A 21,495-nucleotide genomic window follows, 5' to 3' on the forward strand; every position below is an offset into this window, starting at 1 on the left:
AGTCTTTCAGCGTATGAATTCATGATATCGATAGGCCTAGCGAAAGGATCGATGTGGGCGTGGGTTTTGTCAAAAGGTACTCGATGACAGCGAGTGTGTTGGAGGACCGGCTTGGAGCGGAGCACTATTAGCTGTTTGGTGCAGGCTTTGCATAAACGTCTGGAAAGACGCCTGGATATCCTATGAAGTAGGGCCAGGTGTCGCTACCATTTGTTAAGGAATCATTATGGTTTGACTCATATATGTGTGTGGTTGTAAAGTTGTCCATTAATCTATGTGCCCGCAGGGTAGATATGTGCGGAGAGAGGCGCGCTAAGGCCTAATTAGGAAGGTGTACCGAGTGTGAAGGATTGATCCGTAACAAAAGTGCGGGAAACTTTTCGCTTTCTCAACGCACATGTAAGAAGTTCCTGTACTCTACAGCAGTTTGATCGTCGAGGTGTTTAACAGACTTGGCGCCGCCCAAACTTGATGTACAGTTTCGGATATGGATTATGACAAGACAGAAAAAGAGACTACAAGCTAATCGGCAATGATTAACATACTCGTACTGTCCAGAAGTGAGCTACCTCGCTAAAAAATAAGGTATATTTTAGTACGATTTTGCGGAGAACTGAGTAATTTGATTGGTCAACTCTCCCGGCGCTATTAAGCGAGGTAGCTGACTTCTGGACAGTACGAGTAGGTTGTGACATAGGTTGTAACACAGGTCTCAAAAAGATTTAACGCAGGGTTCAAGACGAGTGTTACGAGTATATGCGACAAGAAGACTGCTCGGTATTAATTACCCTCGCACTCTGAATGGAAAGTAAACTCTGAATCGAAAATATTCTACACAAAATACCAACCAAGCAAAATATGTGATTACTGGCTCTGTGATTAGATAGAAAGTATCGAGCCGCCATAGGCGGCGGCAGAGGATCAAAATTCGTATTCGGTTCTGGCATCTGCTTTGCTCGTGGTGATTGCAGTAGAAAGATATATGTACAAGTGCGTGGAGTTGCTCGCAGCCTCGTATAGGGATGCGGATTTGTCATATGACACCTAACGTCAGGTCAGACCTACTCGGTTATTTGACAGTCATATATAGCCAAATGACCGCACTGCAAAGGGCTTATAGTACGATAAAGCGTGAGATTCGAGGGAAACGGTAGTATTCAGAGGTTTTTAGGGCTGAAATCGAGGATCACTAGTAATATCTTACCGAGCTAAGGACTAATAACGCCAAGCCCCTATCTTTTACGCCCGTCTTTGTTAGCCTTACACCTTTCACGGTTAGATACGTACCTACTGTATACAATAATTAGCGCTATCATTTATCAGTTTAAACGGCCTGTCACCGTATGACCGTCACATTACTGTCATAGAGGTAAAAATGTCAGTCATTACGCATCCCTAGCCTCGTAGGGCCAGGATCTCAAGAAGTACGATGATACCGTCCGACTCGTAAGATACTACAAGTATTTTACTACTTCTCTCGTCACCACTGTAAGCAGTACTATATCCAACCAGACAGCGGAAAACGAATACGTGTCAACCACCGTTTCCTCTGCATTGACTTTGGATATCGTAGGCCATAATTTATCTGTTACAAGTTCAGCTCTCTGGGTCTCACCCCTGTCCATTCTACATACTATATGATACCTTACGGCACAGCAGGTCGCGAGTACGATGTTGACTTTACCCCATTCGGACTCGTAGCGAGTCACTTTCCTGGGTGCCTGGAATCTTATATCAATCCTAGCATGCCCTCGCTTCCATCAAAACCGCAATCCTCCTGTTATGGCTGACTACCAACCGCGCCCGGCTTCTGGCATTGCGCTGAGCCCCGGCGCCGGTCAGAGGAACCCCGTACAGCAGCCTTTGAGCTGCACCCATTGCCGGCAGCGAAAGATCAAATGCGACAAAAAGTACCCATGCTTGCCATGTTCTCGCTCCAACCTCGATTGCGTCTTTCCCGAACGTGCGAGGCACCCGAAGAAGAAGTCGGCGAGCTCCAAAGCGACCAACGACGAGCTCATGCGCAGGCTGGGTAGAATGGAAGAGTTGATTGAGAAGATGAAAGTCGAGGGGAAGGATATCAATGGGAAGAAGCTTGTGGAAGATGCATCACCGAGCCCAGACACCAGTAGTTCCAGGCATACATCGGAAGCTCGATCGCCTGGCAGCAATGGTCCAGATCCCGCTGAAGATGGGATGAGCAGATACATAGGCACTCATTTCTGGCGATCATTGAGCAGTGAGGTCGGTGCGATGATTCTTATGTGGCCGCGGAACCAACCACAATGTATTGTGCATGCTCGCTGACCGGTCGGTGCGCTACAGGTCCAAGGCCTCAAGGAGACCATGGACGATGACTCCGACGAAGAGCAAGATTCTCAGCTTTCTGGCCAATCACCAGCAGAGACAAGCATTTCTCAATCATCCGTACTCTTCGGATCTAGCCCTCTTCGTCAAAGAGAGCTGCGTCTACTACACCCTTCCTCCGCCCAGATAATTGCTCTATTCCACTACTACCAAAAGAATGTGGATCCAATGGTCAAGATACTACATACCCCAAGCTTGCGGAAGCTGGTGATGAGTGCTTCGACCAACAAAGACGCCATACCATCTGGAAACTACGTTGAGGCATTGCTATTTGCCATGTACTATGCCGCAATCACTTCTTTGACCCAAGAAGAATGTTTGCAGAACTTCCATGATGGAAGGAACTCCTTGCTGGCCCGGTATAGATCTGGCACAGAGTCGGCGCTATCGAACGCCGACCTGCTGAGTACCCAAGAGATAGGCACACTTCAAGCTCTGGTCATATTCCTTGTAAGCATATTCTGCTGTCCCAATGGGCTTGCTGTCTACTTGAATTTTCTGAAAAAAAGGCCTGAATGCGACTTATTACACACATGTGAATGAATTAGCTAACGACACTTCTTAGACCACGGTTCGGACAAATGATGATACGATGTTTGCTTGGACTCTTTTCAGTGTTGCCGTCAGGCTGGCCCACTCTCTGACCCTGCATCGCGAAAGCACATGGTCCGGCATATCTCCTTTCACGAGAGAAATACGCCGCAGACTATGGTGGCACCTAGTTGAGCTAGACATCCGTGGCCTAGAAGACCGAGGTTCTGATCCATTCATTCTCGAGTCATCTTTCAATACCATGTTACCCCTGAACATCAACGACGACGACATGGATACCGGAAGTATGGAACCGATAGTAGAAAGAAAGGAGTTCACAGAGATGACCAAGTGTCATGTATCACATGTCGTGTGGGAATATGCGGTCCGCCTTGGCTACACACCACTAGGACGAGACCCCGAGAATGCTCCCATTGTACCTCCCATTGAGACAAATATTAAAAAAATACAAGAGCTCGAGACGAAACTTGAGAAGGACGTGCTCATCCATTGTGACCTCGCTGGTCCTATCGGTTGGGTAACATCTGTGGTAATTCGACTGATCGGCTCGCGATTGCGCCTTGCTGTTTATCACCCTCCCTTGACCGACATGCGTGGCATGGTCCAGCAATACGTCTCTAGGGAGCTTGTTTTGAAAACCGCCGTCCAAAATCTCGAGTACAGCCACCTTCTCATCACTGAGCCGGCTGCTGCTCAGTGGAGGTGGTATTTCAATACTCGAGTCCAGTGGCACGCTCTAGGAGCTACTTTGGCGGAGCTTTGTATTCAAGACAAAGGTCCGTTGGTGGAGAGAGCCTGGAAAGTCGTGGATGTGGTCTTCGATGACTGGGCCGAGCACATTGCTGACTCCAGAAAGGGGATGCTCTGGCGCCCAATCAAGAAGCTGATGAGCAAAGCCCAGGCCAAGAGAGCCGAATCTAGCATGAAGAGCATGTCGATAATATCGCAACAGTCTCTGCCGCAATTTACTGTTCCCGCATATGGTCACTTTTACGATCCTAACTCTAGCACTCCAGCGAAGTCGTTTCCGCAAGATTCGACGTCAGGGGTAGGCATGGCAAGTTTCCCAAACCAAGCTCTGGATCTAGACCAGCAGCTTTCACCGGATACGTTACAATCGTGGAATGTCAACGAGACCGCGAGTACCATCAACTGGGCAGAATGGGACGAGTTCATGCAAGACTTTGAGATGGCGGAACAACCGCCTGTGGACGTCAATGCCATGCAGCAAGATGCGAGTCATCTTGGTGTGTGGTGGTGAATGTTTACAAGCAAGCAGGATAGACGAAATCTCAACTCCATTGGCAGCCTCGATGGTTAAGACGCGATGTTAGCATACAATCATTGCTATCGACGGTATCATCTCCTCCTCCACTCGGCAATTTCGGCAAAGCGTTTGGACATTTCTTTCTGAATTGGGCCAATCCATACCCGCCGCCACGTCAAGGTAGCTTTCGAAGGTCTGCAAATGATGCATCCAAAATCAGGCTTTGACCCTCTCGCTTATTTTCCAACAAAATTCCAGGCCTGAAGAGTCTCACACTCAGCTGTGACTCGTACAGATGCGAACAAGCCTCAGCAAGGGGCGATAGGCGTGATTTTCGACATATCAGCTTCGAAAAGCCCATCTACAATGGCAGCATCCTTCACATCGCGCTGAAACTCAAAGAAGCGGAGCTCTGAAGATCCGTTTGCGCTGAGTGTACAGCTCTATCCCTCAACTGAACATGGTATGATGTCACACGCTGCCGTTCAAAACGATCTTATTCTCCCCCTGCACGGAGGCTATTGCGTCAATCTCGGGGTAGAGGCAAGATGCCATCGAAAGAATGTCGTCGATGACACTTTTCAAAGATTAGCACAAACTCGTTCCTTTCGAGACCAGGGAGTCGTCAAAGAAGATTGGACTTGGACTGATTAAACTCCATATTTGATTCATCGTCCCTAGAACAGAGCAAGAATTGAGTGGCGATTTGACCTGCCACCAGGGCGGTATGGGGGTGTGGGCAGGCATTGTACCTGTTACGTATTTAGATTGTACATTCTAGCTGTCACCAACATGTACCAATAGAAGTGTGTTGGTACATACAAATAGCAAGACTTCTCAATAGCATACTTTTTACATAGACTTTCGTAATCGCCATTGTGCCCCCTCGACGGCCTCTTCCTTCAACACCGTTCCAATGCGGTCACGCGATTCTCTTCCAACACATGATACTCGCAGGCTCACAAAAGCAAGACTTATAACCATCACCCACGAGTTTTTCCGGAATTGAAATGGCTGACGAGCAGTCGCAATGGCTCTCTCATCAATACTGGGCGTGCTCACCGAGGTAGGCAGCTACTGGCAAACCGTACGTCCTCTCCCTCTCCATTTCCTATCTACCAGTGCGCCCAGCTCAGGTATGCATAACAGAAAGCTTCACGCTGGTGGCACAAAAAGCCCGCCCTCAACACCCATCTCTCGACCCTCGCCAGCGCCTCCTCCTTCGAAGAATGGGAAGAATCGGCCTTCGCCCTCGACGAGCTCCTGCACCTCGACCTCTGGCGCCAGAATGCCTCCTCCAAATACTATGACTACCGGCTCATGAACGAGCGACGCATCGCCATCATCAATTCACGGGAAGAAGAAGACATACCCGGTCTCGTGAACCTACTCAGGTCGGGGCTGGTCAGGAACTTGGGCAACATTACGACGCCGAAGCTGTTCAATAGGGCATATGCGGGGACGAAGCTATTGATTGAAGAGTACATAACGCAAGTGGCGCTGGCGGTGGAGTATGTGACGGCTTTGCCCACGACGCAGAGTTATGAGAGTGGGTGGACGAGTCAGGCGAAGTTGGATTTGCTGCATGACACCCGGCAGGCGTTTGGACGGTCGACGCTGGTGCTGCAGGGAGGGGCTATGTTTGGACTATGTCATGTGGGAGTTGTCAAAGCTCTACATCTAAGAGGACTGTTGCCGAGGATTATCACGGGGACAGCGACTGGAGCTCTGATCGCGGCGCTGGTGGGCATACACACTGAAGACGAACTGCTGGATTTTCTCAATGGCGATGGTATCAACTTAACGGCATTCGCAAGACACAACAGCGAAGGCTCAACCATAGAAGAGAGGCAAGGATTGATATCAAGCCATCAGACGGGCACAGTGCAGACATGTCTCCGCCGACTGATGAGATTTGTACGAGAAGGTCACTTTTTGGACGTCAACGTCCTCGAAGAGTGCGTCCGTGCCAATGTTGGCGATCTCACATTCGAGGAAGCCTACGCTCGTACGAAACGAGTGCTGAACATCACCGTTGCTACTTCGAACCGAGGCGGCGTACCTAACCTCTTGAACTACATCACAGCGCCCAACGTGCTCATCTGGTCTGCCGCCCTCGCCTCCAACGCTTCCAGCACCCGCCTCTACCACCCCCACAGCCTCCTCTGCAAAGACGAAACGGGTGCCATAGTCCCCTGGCTTATATCGCCGCAAATAACGTTCCACAGCTGGAAATCCGCTAGCTACACCACCAACGAGCGTGACTCCCCACTCTCTCGCATCGCTGAGCTTTTCAACGTCAACCACTTTGTCGTCAGCCAAGCGAGGCCATATATTGCGCCGTTCTTGAGAAGCGATTCACAGCATCCCGATAATCCGAGGCAGGCGAGGAGACAGGGTATCGTCGTGCCGTTGCTAAGGCTGATGACGCTGGAGGTGCATCATCGGCTTAGTCAATTGGACTCTTTGGGGATGCTGCCAACCTCCATCCGCAGGCTCCTCATCGACGAGACAGTCCCTGGCCCCAGTCTTACCCTGGTACCAGACTTGGCGCCCAGTGACTTTCTGAAACTGCTCGAAACGCCAACGAAGGAGAGCCTTGACTACTGGATCCTGCACGGCGAGCGGAGCGTCTGGCCCGCCGTGAGCTCTCTTAAAGTCCGATGTGCAGTCGAAGTAGAATTAGACCGGTGCTATCAACTCGTCAGGCGACGAAAGCCGATGGATGCGAGTAGCCCCGCTGCAGTTCGAAGCGCGAGTCAAGCATCTGAGAAACGGATAAGGAGAGCTGCTAGCGTTGGGCAGGGTTGATGTATCATGAATACTGCCCAATATGATCCAATCAAATGATTGGCCCCGAGACATATGGGCTGAGGACGTCGGAAGGATGTCAAAATCTATCCTTCTTGGCGTTACACTTTAAGAAAAGATATTCGTATGACCGAGGGGATAAAAAAAATTCTCTACAACAGCGGCCTCGGGGTTCAACGGATGTGTATGCAAGGAGCATCAGGTAGGAAGACCGTGACGACGTCGTTAACGACAACCGCGAGGCATCTCTGCGCGTGTCGATTTCGGAATAAAGGACAGAAGCCCTATTCATCCGGATGCAGACACCGGGACCAAGCTACGGCTGAGACCAGCGGCCTGCCACCCTTCCGGCAACACGCCGCACGAGCTGTCAAGTTCCGATGAGCGTGCTGCCGGAGAGGCAAGAGGCAAGACGTGTCCAAAAGACTCACATCGTGCAGGATAAAAGCCACGTGGATGAGTAATCTCCTGGCGTTTCACCGTCGTCATGCTTTTGGACTTGAGGCGTGGTGCAAGTCGTGACGGGTCCAGAACCCTCGAAACCGCAGCACATTTGATCATGCAAAAGCAAATATACAATCCTTTTCTAATCCTCCGCCCTATTCCCTGTCCCATCTCTACCCTTCAAACCCCGCCTCCGTCCCAACAAGGGGAAAAAATCGCAGGCAAATAGAGTCCAGGAAAGGACTCGGTCAAATGGGGTTGAAGCATTCATTCGCTCCGAGGAGGTACCATGGAGCGGAAAGTGATTGAGACAAGTACCGAATGCTACACCAACCATAGGGCTCTATGATGTTTCCTCCCCCACCCCCAAGAACGCCACGTTTCCAACAGAAGTAGGTGATCCCAACACATGCGGATTGGCTGACTTGGAGAAACATCTGCGGCATTGTCGTTATTGTGATCGATATCACCTCTCCTAGCCTTCCTCGTCTCCATCAGACCTCCCTCTCAGCCCAACTCCTTATCATCCCCTCCATACTGCTTTCATACTCCTTCAACTCCACCTTCCCGCCCGCAACCTCAACCGTATTGGCCATCACGAACACTTTCCTCGGCGTCTTCTTCTTCAAAACCTGTCCTCTCACCTTCTCCGCCCAGAAATTACCCTCAACACTCGTCATACGCTCATACAACTCCCTTCCCGCCTTGACATCTGCCGTACTTTTGAATATATGCAATTGTTGCAGATAAGCTTCTACAGCTGGACGGCCATGAGTGAGGATCTTGTTTCTGTCAAGGTGGATAGTCAGATCAGATAGGTCATCCTGTTTGGAGTCGAGCCTGCAGAAGGAGTCGCCGGCGCCGAGGAACGTTTTGAGGATGGAGTAGCGCGCTTGCATGTGGATCTGTCCCCATTTCTTGCTCTTGGGGTCCCAGAATTCCAGTGCTACGACGCCTGCTCTTGCCATTGACAAATAGCTGGCGTAGAGCACATCGCCGGCTTTACCACTCATGTCGATCTCACCGTCGCCAAAGCCGAAGATCTTGAGGAGCGAGAAATCGCATGAGAGAGCCATAGCGACGCATTCGGCGCGGCATTCTTCGTAGGAAGAGGCGGTGGGACCGAAGACGGTGCTGTATGTTTGGGACGGGCCGTAGTACGTTGATATTTGCTTTTTGGTTATGGGGCTAACGGGACGGTCTTTGTGGTCGAAATTGAAGACGCCGGGGGATGTCTCCTGGAGTAGCTTACCCGTGCCGTGGCCTAGGAGTTCGTGGATACCGACTTGGACTTCGAACGCCGCGTCACGGTTTTCCTGGTAGAGTTCCAGATCTTCGGGACGAATGAAAGGGATGGGTTCGTTGGGTGCTTTGGCACCTAGCACATTGCCCAGGGAGACATTCTTGAAACCGATCTGCTGTCGAATATCGTCGTAATTAGGTATATTAATTCCTGCTGGAACGCCTGAGCTCGCGAACGACAAAACCTCAAGCGACGTGAAATCCGGAGCACTGAACTCATCTTTTTCGAAGTCCTTTGACCAAGGCAGCTTGGGTATGGCAGCAGGGGCAGCTTCGACGAGATTCTGAAAGGCTCGGGTCCGCTCTTTGTTGACCATGGCTACCATGCCCTCCCATTCACCTCTGATACCAGCGGGATCCCGATAGGTCTCGATGAACCCGATGTTGGACTCCACTTCTGGGCTCTGATCTTTGACCCAGAGCTTTTGGCTCACTTTAAACGCTTTCAGAGACCCGGTGCCAAAGGACTTTGCGTACGCAATCATCATCATCTTCTGGGTATCGTTCGCGGCATGTAGGCCTGCTTTCTTCATGTGCAAGGCTATCTTTGCCATTTCTTCTTGATGATCTCCAAAGACCAGTGAAACTTTCTTGCCTTCAAGGGGTGAAGAGAGCTCCCAAGTGGTCACCTCACCAGCGTCGCTCCCTTCTGGCGGCGGCTTTGAAAGGGCAGACGCAATGAGAACCTCATAGTCCCCGGCCTTTGTCTTTCGAACCCGAGTGTTTTCCGGTAGGATACCCTTCGCACCCAGCAACTCTCCTACTTTCTCGATCTCCTCCCTAGTGATATTGGGTGACTCTGGGTAGTAAGTAGACATGTGCCCTTGACCAGGGAAACCAAAATGCATCAGGGCCGGTTTTCCTCCATCAGCGTAAATGGCAGACTTGCACTGCTCATAGAACTTTTCCGCCACGGACGCCTTTGCAGCCAGCGCCGCAATGGTTTGAGATGAGCATCTGGGAATGAATTTGACATCTCCAAAGCCCTTGTAGTTGCCTAGATTCCCAAGGAATTGGGTGAAGTACTGCAGGACGTGTTGCAATTCGTCATTGCCAACACCGGCATCCTTAGCTAGAGAAGCCCAATCGCCATTGCAATGTTTGTGCAGTGCGATGATCAGATTGTAGATAGGTTCTGATTCTGGGGACACTTGACGTAGGATGATGCGTGTACCAAAGAAGGCCGCCCTGATACTGATCAGTGATCACGTGTCATATAATGCCTCCCGTAATGCAATCTTAGGTCAACGAAAAGAAAATACGCCGAGAGTCGAACGAGTCTATGAACGACGAACGTGCACGATTCCAAAACGGACCAAAATCGACAATTATCGTGAAGAGTTTCTTACTTTATGTCGGAATCGAATAGGAAAGTCAGATTGCTTTTTCACTTACTTTGAGATATGGTGAGCATAAAGCTTTTGCTCATTCGTCAATGCTTCGAAGTGGGGCTTAATGACCAGCGGTACCACCGTAGGAGGTGAGTCTGCAAGGTATTGTGACACGTCCATCTCGGCCAGCTTCTAGGATTCAGCGCGGACTCCAGTAATGACTGATGATGATAATATTCGAGTTGAAGTGGGTCCAATCCTTTCAAGTCTCAATGTTTACGAGGAGATGACTATCTACAATGTTGTTGAAGGATGGTGTCTGGGCCAAGAAAAAGCTGCAATTCAACTAGAACACATCTCATCGGCACACAGCAAGGAAACTTGTAATGGTTGATTTTGTCTGAACGAAGCTTTTGTCATTGACTTGAGTTGAAACTATGGTACATCATGTGCAAGATCCTGACTTCCGTTCGAAATGATGATATACACCACTTCTACTACGCCTGATGATCTCTCCAATCCGCCAGAAATGGCATGCAGAACGCATTTAAATAGCCAAGCAGACCACCCACAGAGCCCCACTTCCAACGGTGGTTCGTAGATCAATACACTTTCTTCTTCTCGTCAACGCTGAAGGAGCCAGGGCCCATGTTGACCAGCAGAAGGAGCCCGCCACTGTTGGTGTTATTAGTATGAGAACATGGTTGAGAGGTTGGGGTAAGACTTACACAATGGAAAGAATCTGGAAGAAATCGTATTTGGCGAAGTCCTTGTGCGGGTGATGTTCGTGCAGCTATTAGCCGAAGAGTCAGCTCATCGGTATTGAAGTCCGCCTTCCGATGGGTATCTTACCGTCCAAAAGTTGTTCACCACCAGGTTAAAGATACTTAATATCACCACCAACAGAATCGCACTCCACTTGGCCTTAAAGCCCACTACAACCATCACGCAAGCCACCAACCCAAATAGACTAACCAATATCCTGGCAATCCCCCAGTCCCCACTCCATATGAATCCCACAAACAACAATATCAACAGGATCCTCCCAGCTAGTTGAATGTATTTCTTGCGATCCTTCTCCGCGGGCAGAGGTAATCCGGCTGGTGCGAACTTCTTGCGCACCCAGCTATCGCTCAGGACCATAAGAAGGCCGCCCATGACGCTAAGGTTGCGCAGGAAGAAGTTGAGGTCGAAGATGAGGCCGTAGCCGAGGGCTTGGGTGATGACGACCCCAATGAGGCCAAAGACAGCGTATTCGGTGTATTTGCGGATAATGACAAGGGTAGAGCAGCTGATCATGGCGATGACATTAAGGAAAAGGAATGAATGTGTGAGACCCCAGGGTACTGACAGCTTATCAGTACGACCATTGTAAAGGCAGTCAGAAGCTCAAAGCGAGTTGTGAGGATCTTACTGTGTCTGTAGTCCTTAAGGTAGAGAAGTTGATCATTCCATTGGGTCATGATCCTTATTGCATCTTCCATGAATGTGCACACGATGAGGAAGCGTCCAGCTGCTGGTATGTATCTACAGCAAGCAGGTCCTCGAGTCAGCGAGATGTCTCTTCTTCGATCCCGGGTCATGCACACGGGCAATACGAAGCCCCCCTCTTTGCCGAAATTGCCAAAGGCAACTCACTGTTTGATAGGGTCGGCGGCGGTATCCAACCACTCCTCGATCTTGTTGGTCTGCTCCCTGAGCTGTTCCAGTGGACTTGGATCATTCGTTGCGTCTGCCCTGCCAGGTCCCCCGAATCTATTGTCTTGCGCACCGAGGTTATAACCCGCCGTGCCCCGTATTTGAGCCATGGTTGTTGCTCAGCTCATGCAAAGGAAAGTTGCGACTGGCAGATGTTTTCAGTAGCGTGAACGGCGGGCACTTTAAAGATACAACCAGCTCTTGTCGAAGAAAGGGAAAGCAATATATGTTTGTTTCCTGGAATATACGTGAGTCGATGTGCTTAGAGCCTTAGAAGTTAGGTGAGATAGAAAGCGTAAAAGACACGCTTCCAAATTCTACCTTAAGTTCCATTCAACCATCGGCCTTTTGGCTTCCCCGTACCCGACGCCAAGCCCCCACAAGCCCTAAAGCCGCTAAAGCTTAGGGCCTCAATTCTCCTACCTCTACCTAAGGTACCGTACCTAGAGTCTAGAGCAGGTACCACCTACCTTACCTAGCCTTTGCGACCTTTTGACCCCTGCGTTCAACATTCATGTCAAGTCAATTGCATAACGTTGATCATTGTCTACGGGAAACCCTTCTCGGAACTTTGCATTCTGATGATTGATTGTAGGACAGGTGGACAGTAAGATACATATAAAAGGGCTTTTGTTCCTTTGAATAGCCAGCTGACTGCTTCACGCAGGAAGTAAAGGGGCTTGCTTTGATTGACCTGGCTTCTCCGGCAGTGACCTTCTCAATCTGTACACGCTATCTTCCTTCCTCCCAAAGCGCACGGGAAAACGAGAATGAAACTCTGTAGAGCCGATCGGGAGGGGTGTACATAATGTACAAGTACAACAAGAAATGGAACCGTACCCGTATTCCCTCCACCCTACTACGACGATGAGTAGGAGTACATGCCAGCATTGTCGATGGCCTGATGAAACGTATGCCGAGCTTTTGCACACATGCGCCGTAAATGCTTCGCTCCCATGCATCCCCGATTATGCTGCTGATAGAGCGCAAAATTGCAGCCTCCCAATGGTCCGAATCTGAGTATCGCTGATGTTTTCGAAAATGTTACATAAGAGATGGCTGTGGACCTTGTCAGTCATGTATTATAAAAAAAGATGAATAATTTTCTCGACTTACTACATGTGTCCTTCTGTACTCTTCTTACTCAACAGACGGCCCATTCATCATCGTCCGGATGGCCAGTCAAAGCGTAGGGGAAGTCGGGGTCGTAGTCTGGATGCTCGGTAATGTTCTTCCTAGTCCATACGCTATGGTCGATAGTCTCGTAGGTTGCTTTGACGTGCTTTGGCTCATGAGCATCAGTAGCTTTGTTAGATGCAGACTCCTCATTCTTGCTGTCCTTGGTGGGTGATGTTGCTGTCTTGTTGAGATTTTCCTCTTTTGAGGCCATCACTCCAGTGGGTATGTCTTTCTTTTCCGCTCCAGAAGATGTGGTATTGTCGTGTTCTGCAGAAATGGGCGGCATTGTGCTTGATGTACTGTTGTTGTTGTTGTTGTTGGCTTTGGGAGTTTTCTTGTTGTCTGCAGAGATCGCTAAAGACGCAGCAGCGGTAGTGCTTGATGTATCTTTCTTCTGGTTTCCGGAAGAATGGATTGAATCTTTATTTGCAGGGACAGCGGCCGACGATTTCTTTTTGCTTTTACCACCCTTGGCAACTGTACTCCAAGCATTGTCACTGTCCATTTCGGTGATCATTCTCATTTGCTCTTCTTCAGAGGGCAAGTCATTGTTCCACACTTTCCCATCTACAGACACGCCATTAGACACACCGTTCGCCCCACCGTTGGTACTACGTGGATTTGGAGCTGTTGTAGGTGCGTCTTCAAACGTGTCAAGCAAGGAGACGCTGCTCTGTTTTGAAACTGGTCCTGAAGAATCAGTCGCTGCACTAGCTGGCTTGTTCCACGCATTGGTAGACGGTAGTTGCGAAGGAGCTAGACCATTCTTTGCAGGCCTTCCCTCTGCTTCTCTCGCAGTACGAAGCTGCTTCTCGAGCAAGGCGCGTCTCTCTTTCTCAGCTCGTTCACGCATTGCCTTCTTGTCCTCGTTCTTCTGCCTATTTTGCCTCTGCTTCTTAGTCTCCGGCTCTGGTGCACCTTTTTGAGCCTTTGGCTGTCGGACCGGTTGCGGATTCGCTGGCTCGGTAATACGAAGAATTGATGATCCCTTCGGTGCTGGCTCGAGCATGTCGGAGATATCCGTACTGGAGGTTGTTGTAGCCTGAGTCGCGCGAAGATCTGGAGACATGGCAGGCGAGAGGTCGTCGTCGGCATCGGCTCCTGTAGTAGATGAAGCAGTGGACATGTCTTGCGAGCTTGCGACTCCATTTGTCTTCAAAGCGGAACCATTCATGGCTTGTGGTGGTGCTTCGTTGCGCTTCCCTTGCTTCCTCGTTTTCTTGTTCTCATTCTGGGTGGCAGGCTTCTTCAGAGAAGTTCCTGTCTTCAAGCCCGACAGTTGTCTAGCGAACTCCTCATTGTCCATCTCTTCATCTTCGGCAATACCATTCTCAGTGCCCAAACCTTGCTCTGGGCCGATTTCAGCAGCTGAGCTCTGAGCAAGCTTGCTAGGTTGTTTTTTGCCACCTTTGCGCTTTTTCACTGTACCGTTGGTGCTGGTCTGTACTGAAGCCGAAGCCACTTCTCCGGCATCGCTCCCCGGTTGATCAGATGTGTCGGATAATTTGCCTTTCTTCTTCCTCTTGTCTTTGCTGTCATTTCGCTGGTCTGACCCACGTCGTTGACTCTGCTCTGCTGAGAGGAGTGGTGGTGCACGGCCTCTACCACGCTTGTTTTTGCCGGACTGGCTGTAGTAGTACGCAGCTCCAAGCCCGAAGACGCCAACAATGGCCCAGCTCTTCCAAGGATCCATTTTTGTCGACGTCTGCTTGGATTCGAAGAAATGCTGATGGCAGGTTCAGCGGTGACGGAGTTTAAGACGTATTGGCGGGAGGCGAGCGTTGGATTGAGTCGTTGAGGAGGAATGAGAGATTTGATGTGCTAGTGCAGCGGGTTCAACAAGGTAACTTTGGAGGCTCAATGATCCTCGACAGCGACCAATGAGGAGATGGAGTCGCTGGGGGTGATGGACGAGATTGTTGCGGATGGATGTTGCGTTGGATCGAGGTCTTGTTGCAATTATCGGATGCTCTCAGGTTGACGCAAGGGGCGTTTCTGACAGGACTTGATGGCTTGAGAATTGCAGGAAGAAATCTGGACAAAGCCCGCAATAGAGCTCAAGCAAGCGAGGTACCGCTACATCGACTGATGCATCAAAGGTGCATGCAGTCTCGCAGCGCGGAAGGAGATATTGTTGAGTGTAAGGCCGAAAGTCGCCACGATCCAGGAATCTAAAGTGTGATAGGTCATCGGCCAAGCAGTTGAGTTACAGACGGCATCTACTCCGTGCGATTAAATACACGGAAACGACTGGATTGGCGGATTTATATACACTTGAAGAGGTAATGGGGGTTTTGGGGGTTTGGGGGTTTTGGGGGGTTTGAGGTAAGGACAGGTGTATCTATTTACGTATCCTACTCCAGTCATCGAACCCCGGTTCTTGCGGGGAAGTGCTTCGCCAAGACGGCCAAGCAGCAGCAGCAGGTCTGCAGCCCTACATCCCTACACTCATTATGGGGCGTGCTTGCGAGGTTGCGAGTACGATCATGTACAATGGGATCTTTGACAGGGTCGCACAAGATATGCGATAAACAGAAATATGCCAAGGTCTACCTACCCCGAGACAAACCACGGAGACGTCGACTTCATAAGTATGGCGATAGCTGAACCCACGTAAGCCGCCGGAAAGGCTATTGGCTACGCTCGAGGAATGTTATGGACTAGAAATGGGTAACTAGCTACTGGGGTAATTTGCAACTTTATAGACACTCTTCTCCTTCTCAGCCATTGCTATAATATTAGAACCATCACTCTGCCAGTCCAGATGCCAGGATCATTGTTTGCAGCGGACACTGGTAGCCTACCATTTCATGTGTGACTCCAAGGCCTCACATGCATCTTTTGCAAATAATAGCTTGCTATCTTGTGTTTGGGAATGTCTCCAACTCCACAGCTCTGGTTTAAACAACGGACCCGATTTTGGTGTCGGTGGATGTGAATGCTCTGTCTTGTGTGCCTCCACCTCGGAGGGTCATCGTCCCACTGTCCATTACTCGCATTGTAACTTTCCCCTTACAAAGCGTAGGGATTCATTGAGCGGATGGTCAAACACGGTGGGCTCTTGGTGAGATCCGTTTTCAGGATGACCGGGACTCGGGTCATCTCTGTGACATCCTGTATATACTCTCCGCCTTCCTCCCTGAGCTTGAAAAGGCCCAGGTACTTCTCTTTGTTGCTTAATTTCGCTTCAGGGTCATCTCCCACGCTGGAGGCAAGCTTTGAATCAGACTGGGTTCGTAGAGGGGTTTGATCGCCAGCCGAACCGTTGTGGGTTGGGGATGGAGGCATGCTTTGTGTAGGACGATCAGAAGTCGAGACTCCCAAAGATACACCAGCGGTGGATTCAGTGATCTCGGAGACATTGTCCTCGTCATCAAATAAGGCGTCAACGTCGTCTGTTGACATTGTGCCAGTCTCCGTCTGCCTTCTTTGCAAATCTTCGCGCTCTCTATTCTGCTGCTTACTATCCCCTTGTCGACCAGTAGTGCTATCGTGGTGTCTTGCGCTGGTAGTGGCTTTGGGACGCTCATCCTCAGGTACGTAGGCAGAAGAGGGTACGCCCTTTTCCCAGTACAATTCAAGCACACGCTCGTCCTTGCGGAATTCAGCTTTCTTCAGTGGAAGTTGGTCACAGTGAACACGCTTTTCAAAGCCGTACTCGGGTATCAAGACATCGAAAGCGGACTCGTAGACACAGATGACAATACCTTCGCTGATGAAGTCGCTGCCAAGCTCCACTCTCTTTTTGTCCATGATTCGACAGGATTCGATGTGAACGCTTTGCTCCTGAGCACTCTGCGCAGAGTCTTTCTTTGTGTTGCAAGACTCGGCTGTCTTTGCAAGGTTGTCGACATCTTCAGTGAAGTCGATAGCGCCATTAGAAAGAGCTGCTTCGAGTTGTCGATGAACGACAATATCTGCATATCGACGAGATGGGTTTGTAAAGTGGGTGTACAGGGGAAGGTTCAAGGCGTAGTGGTGAGGGTACTGCTGGACCTGTTCGGGTCTCAACTTCCCAAGAACGAAGTATTTGGCCCGCTGCATGGCCTTAACAAGCAAGGTTTCCATGCCCTATGAAATTCAGCCTTGACCGTGTCAACAGTTTGGAGACAAAAGGCCTACCTTGCGCAAATCTGCGTCCTTCACGTTGAAGAGACTGTTCTGCAGAGCTCCACTGCTTGAAGTATCCACCTCATATCCAATTCTTGTCATCCGGTCAGCAAAAGTTGCCAGTCTCCTTGCATTTGGTGGAGCTTGACGACGAAGGAACGCCTTCTCGGGCAAAGCTGCAGCAATTCGCTGAGCAACGAAAGTGTTTGCTTTATGACCGAGCTCTTCGATAATTTCATGTGCCGGTGTGGAATCGAAGATGTTGTGCTCCACTGGGACATTCTCGTCATCGAGCTGATGAAGCAAGCGCAGAGGTGGCACGTCTTCGGTCCGGGATCCATATCTCGTTTCGCGAAATTTCTGTGCTATTTTCTGTTAAATGTCAGCCTGGTTTTACGTCATCCAATCTCCTCCCAGTAAACGAACCTTTAATGTGTGTATGTCCTTGGCGGTAGCCCCCTGAAGATCAACCTCGGCTTTGCCACCAATGACGGCGTCAACGTCGTCGTAAGTCAGTTTGCCTGCACTCTTGATCATTGCCTTTCCAATCCACGCTTCCTCATCGATCACACGGCCAGATTCAAGATCGACCTTAAAAACAACACTGACAGTAAATCTCTCCTCTCCAGGACTCAATGAGCAGATCTCGGATGCAAGTCTTGGTGGAAGCATGTTAACCGCGCGATTTATCAGATAAACACCGGTTCCGCGCTTTTTTGCTTCACGATCAACGAGCGAATTCGCTTTGATGAAGTGAGCGGCGTCAGCGACGTGGATACCGATCTCAACCACGCCACCTGCAAGCTCTTTGACGTGAATTGCGTCGTCTAGCTCTTGCGTTCCATTCGGATCAATGGTAAACGTGGTCTCTTCTCGGAAGTCTCTCCTGGAAGCCAGTGCCTCTTCAGATTCATTATCAATCGACCATTCGTCAAAGCCTATGTTTTTGAGAACTGCATCCGAGAACTCGTCAGGGCCAAAGTTGTTGTCCCTGAGCAATGCGTTGGTCTCTACTCTCAGATCGCCCATCTTACCAAGCTGCTCCACCAATGTACCAAACGGATGCAGAGAGGTGATAGGCCATCGCTTAATGCATGCAACAAATATGCTGCTGGCATAATCTTGGTGTCTCTCCACAAAGTCACGCGGGGCCTGCTCAGTTGGGATGGCAATAAGAGGTACACGCTTGTCGGTAGGCTTGAACCAGACAATTTTTGGCTTGTCCGGTTGTCTGTCTTGTTGATGACGACCAGGCCCACCATCGCGATGTTGACGCTCAGCTTCCTGCTTCTCCTTGGTAGCTTGGCTACTAGGTCGCAGAAGTCCAAGAGTTCTAGAATTTGTAAGCATTCCGGTGCACAGCAAGATTGGAGTGTTATGACTGACCCTGAGAACATCTGTCCAGCCACTCGCTCAATGACAGCAACGACATGGCCAGCGTACAATGGTTTTTGTTCGTCATTCACTTCCTCTTCTTCCATCAGCAACAAGCTCTGGCCCTCGACTTCTACATCATCGTTTTTCTTCTGTGTTGGACGTTGTCTCAAACTACCTCTCCTTCGAAGACCACCCTCGGTGGCCCCGTTCTGTCCACTATCACCGTTGGCAGCTGAGTCACTTCGGGGTCGCCCCTCAGCCGCATTGCTGCTATTACCACTTCTTGCGTCCGAGATATCCTTGCGTTTCTTTTTCTCTTCCTTTTCGCGCTTCTGTCCCCAGACTTCATCCACGTCGAGGAGTTCGATAGCGACATAGTCGCCCTCTAATGCTCGGTTCCTGTCTTTGCTCCCACAAATGAAGATGTCCGCATCCAAGTCACTGGCGGTGACATAGGCATCGCTGCGATTCTTCTTATTTACTCGAAGTATACCAGCTACGAGCTGGTCATTGTTCAACAAAGCTGGAAGGTTTGCTTGAGGAAGGTAAGGAGTGAATAGAGTCTTTCGCGCTTGCTGCTGTGCGGAAAGCTGAGGCTGGGAGGGTTGGTTTCCCTGCATGTTGAATTGCTGCCCATTTAGCTGAGCTGCTTGCAATGCTTGCAGTTGATTAAGTTGTAAAGGGTTGATCTGCTGGCCAGCAAACATTTGGGGCTGTTGTATCATGACCTGGCCCTGCGGCAGCTGGACCAGTTGTGGTTGGTTTGGGAACTGGAATTGACCAAGGGAACCTATCGATTGATTCATAGAGCCTCTTACTCTGTGTCCGGGTTGGAAGACGTTGGCATTCGGGTTTTGATTCTGTCCGAAATTGCCCATCGGTGGCTGCTGTTCCTGCATCTGCGGCTGGGTACCCCCTTGTGACCTCCAGTTACTATCAAAGTTTCTTGAAGATGTCCGGCCGTGGCCATTTTGGCTGCCCCGCCGCTGAAAATCGGATTGCTGTCCCGCAGAGCTTGCTCCGGCGTCGTTGGTCGCCATTGGAGGTGGGAATTGGAATCCACCAGAGCCACGACCCGGAGGTGCACCACGTCCACTACCCATGGCCATACTTTGGCTTCTCCCGTGAGTAGCAGCACCTCGATTACCTGCACGAGCACTTAGACCAGACGGACTAAGGAGTTGCTGCGAATCAGCACCCTTCTCGTCAACTGTCGTCGGGCTTAAAGACCTGTCCGCAGCGGTTGAAGAAGCACCTGAAGCACCTGAAGCACCTGGGATTGGGAACTGGAACCCAGAAGTGGTGCGCTTCTGTTGTGCGAGCTCCGCGGCTTTCTTCGCTTCGGGCAAGGCAAGGGAATGACGGCGCTGATGGCCACCGCCTGGCGGTCCTCCACCACGGCCACCACGCTGTGCTCCACTGTCACGGCCTTGGCTGCCCATACTCTGCTGGGAGAAGTCACCGAATGCGGAGCCGGAAGCTCCAGAGGAAGGTGCTGGAGGTGGGCCCATGCTCATGTTTGGCATTGCTGACTGGTTACGGCGGTGTGACGCAGGCTGTGTTGGGGCATTCATCGGGACGCCCAGCTGCTGTTGCTGGGATTGCTGCGGGAATTGGAACGCATTTGCGTGGGGCGACATGCCTGCCATGGTAAATTGTCCTTGCATCGCTTGCTGGGGTGGGAAGTTGACAGTAGGTAATTGTTGTTGTTGAGGGATCATACCCATTTGCACATATTGCTGGTGCACTCCAGCGATTTGTTGCTGCTGTTGCTGAAGATGTTCTATTTGTTGCTGCAAAGCGAGTTGTTCCACTGCAGCAATGGCTTGATCAGCAACGTGTTCACTTAGTAGGTGTAGAAGCCCTACTATTTTATCGAAGATACTGACTACGAAAAATCATTAGGAGAACTTACTGAGCAATGGAGTCATCTCCGAAGGGCTACGCCTGTGAGCGATATGCAGTCGCCTGCCCGCAGGCCCGGCTACACCAGGATGAGTTTGCGGGTCCATTTCTTCACTTAAGCAAGCTCTGAAGGGCAAGTGCTGCTCCCCGGAAAAAAGTGTGTCAGAAGCAGTGAGTCGTTGTGATCAGCGCCCGGGGAATAATCCGAGATGTTTGCGAGGAGTATCGGGCTTGCCAGACGCAGTCGGATCTCTTGGGTCACCTCTGCCAGGACCCTTGAACGGCAAGATACGGTGGGCCTAAGGGCCACAAAGGAAGGGATAGAGAAGTAGAGTGTAAATGATGGTTGACACTTGTGGTGGTTGTGTAGCCGGCAAGCTGGGTTGGATGTACGGTGACGTTGGCTTCTTCCCGCAAAGGACAGGAAGATTGAAGAGAAGCGTACGCAACGCAATAGTAATGTCACGATGACGAAGACAATATGTCGAAGGGATTGACAGTGATGAAGGAAGGATGGGAGGTAAGTAGGGAGGGCGGAAAGGGAACGACGTGGATGAGGAAGGAGTGTGCGTTGGGGAAGGAAGTAAAAAGTTCAAGAGTGTCGATTTTTGAGTGTAGCCTTTTTCGGGTCGTCGTTGCTATTTCTCCGGACTTCGGGGAAAGAAACTATTGCGTGGCGAGGTGGCCAGTCTCCCAGTCCACCAAGAATTTGATAATTATCTTGTACACGGGTCTAGAAATCATGAGCTCTACCTTTAGCTACCTCATGAACCATCTACAGCCTTTCAGATAATCAAGCGAAAACAGTGTCGAAGAAGCAAAAAAGGCCACATCTATCTATTTCTGTAAGCCACCGATTTTGTAGCGCTCTTCCAAAGAAGTAGGGAATATAAGATTGTGGCTTTGTTCTCAAGCTACGGAGAGATGTGTGTTGTGAGGCGCAAAGCTCCAATCTTTTTGTCATATTCCTATATTCATTGAGTTCAAGCTCTGCCAAAAAGTGAAGGAAATGGCACCAAAAGGCTCATCCGAGGCTTTGGATCAGCCCTACCTTAATTACTAAGCAAAATGCTGCTTTTCTGTGCTCACTCGACGGAGCCTCGCGAAACTCAAGTCTGTGCCTCTGACCAAGTACTTCACACTCCACCAATG

The 21,495-nt window shown here is 50.2% G+C and overlaps 6 protein-coding genes across 6 annotated transcripts; 2 read left to right on the plus strand and 4 right to left on the minus strand.

The window, feature by feature from the left end:
• Nucleotides 1-1,782: 1,782 nt before the first annotated feature.
• Nucleotides 1,783-4,180, plus strand: HO133_006615 (uncharacterized protein; the record flags this gene model as incomplete). The annotated part of the gene is made up of 3 exons (XM_037297513.1): nucleotides 1,783-2,244; nucleotides 2,326-2,817; nucleotides 2,933-4,180. The coding sequence occupies 3 exons, from the start codon at nucleotides 1,783-1,785 to the stop codon at nucleotides 4,178-4,180; spliced, it is 2,202 nt and encodes a 733-aa protein (XP_037147223.1).
• A 1,036-nt stretch (nucleotides 4,181-5,216) lies between these two features.
• HO133_006616 (uncharacterized protein) lies at nucleotides 5,217-6,997 on the plus strand (the record flags this gene model as incomplete). Its single annotated transcript, XM_037297514.1, has 2 exons — nucleotides 5,217-5,273; nucleotides 5,336-6,997. 2 exons carry the CDS (start codon nucleotides 5,217-5,219, stop codon nucleotides 6,995-6,997), a joined length of 1,719 nt encoding a protein of 572 aa, XP_037147224.1.
• A 938-nt stretch (nucleotides 6,998-7,935) lies between these two features.
• On the minus strand, nucleotides 7,936-10,254 carry HO133_006617 (uncharacterized protein; the record flags this gene model as incomplete). The annotated part of the gene is made up of 2 exons (XM_037297515.1): nucleotides 7,936-9,931; nucleotides 10,139-10,254. The coding sequence occupies 2 exons, from the start codon at nucleotides 10,252-10,254 to the stop codon at nucleotides 7,936-7,938; spliced, it is 2,112 nt and encodes a 703-aa protein (XP_037147225.1).
• A 422-nt stretch (nucleotides 10,255-10,676) lies between these two features.
• HO133_006618 (uncharacterized protein) lies at nucleotides 10,677-11,882 on the minus strand (the record flags this gene model as incomplete). The annotated part of the gene is made up of 5 exons (XM_037297516.1): nucleotides 10,677-10,749; nucleotides 10,803-10,867; nucleotides 10,927-11,420; nucleotides 11,489-11,601; nucleotides 11,713-11,882. The coding sequence occupies 5 exons, from the start codon at nucleotides 11,880-11,882 to the stop codon at nucleotides 10,677-10,679; spliced, it is 915 nt and encodes a 304-aa protein (XP_037147226.1).
• A 1,034-nt stretch (nucleotides 11,883-12,916) lies between these two features.
• Nucleotides 12,917-14,644, minus strand: HO133_006619 (uncharacterized protein; the record flags this gene model as incomplete). The annotated part of the gene is made up of 1 exon (XM_037297517.1): nucleotides 12,917-14,644. One exon carries the CDS (start codon nucleotides 14,642-14,644, stop codon nucleotides 12,917-12,919), a length of 1,728 nt encoding a protein of 575 aa, XP_037147227.1.
• A 1,319-nt stretch (nucleotides 14,645-15,963) lies between these two features.
• Nucleotides 15,964-20,165, minus strand: HO133_006620 (uncharacterized protein; the record flags this gene model as incomplete). The annotated part of the gene is made up of 4 exons (XM_037297518.1): nucleotides 15,964-17,022; nucleotides 17,074-17,433; nucleotides 17,488-18,394; nucleotides 18,448-20,165. 4 exons carry the CDS (start codon nucleotides 20,163-20,165, stop codon nucleotides 15,964-15,966), a joined length of 4,044 nt encoding a protein of 1,347 aa, XP_037147228.1.
• Between the last annotated feature and the right edge of the window lie 1,330 nt (nucleotides 20,166-21,495).

This window comes from Letharia lupina (genome assembly GCF_014066315.1).
Source record: "Letharia lupina isolate WasteWater1 chromosome Unknown contig_25, whole genome shotgun sequence".
Lineage (NCBI taxonomy): Eukaryota > Fungi > Ascomycota > Lecanoromycetes > Lecanorales > Parmeliaceae > Letharia > Letharia lupina.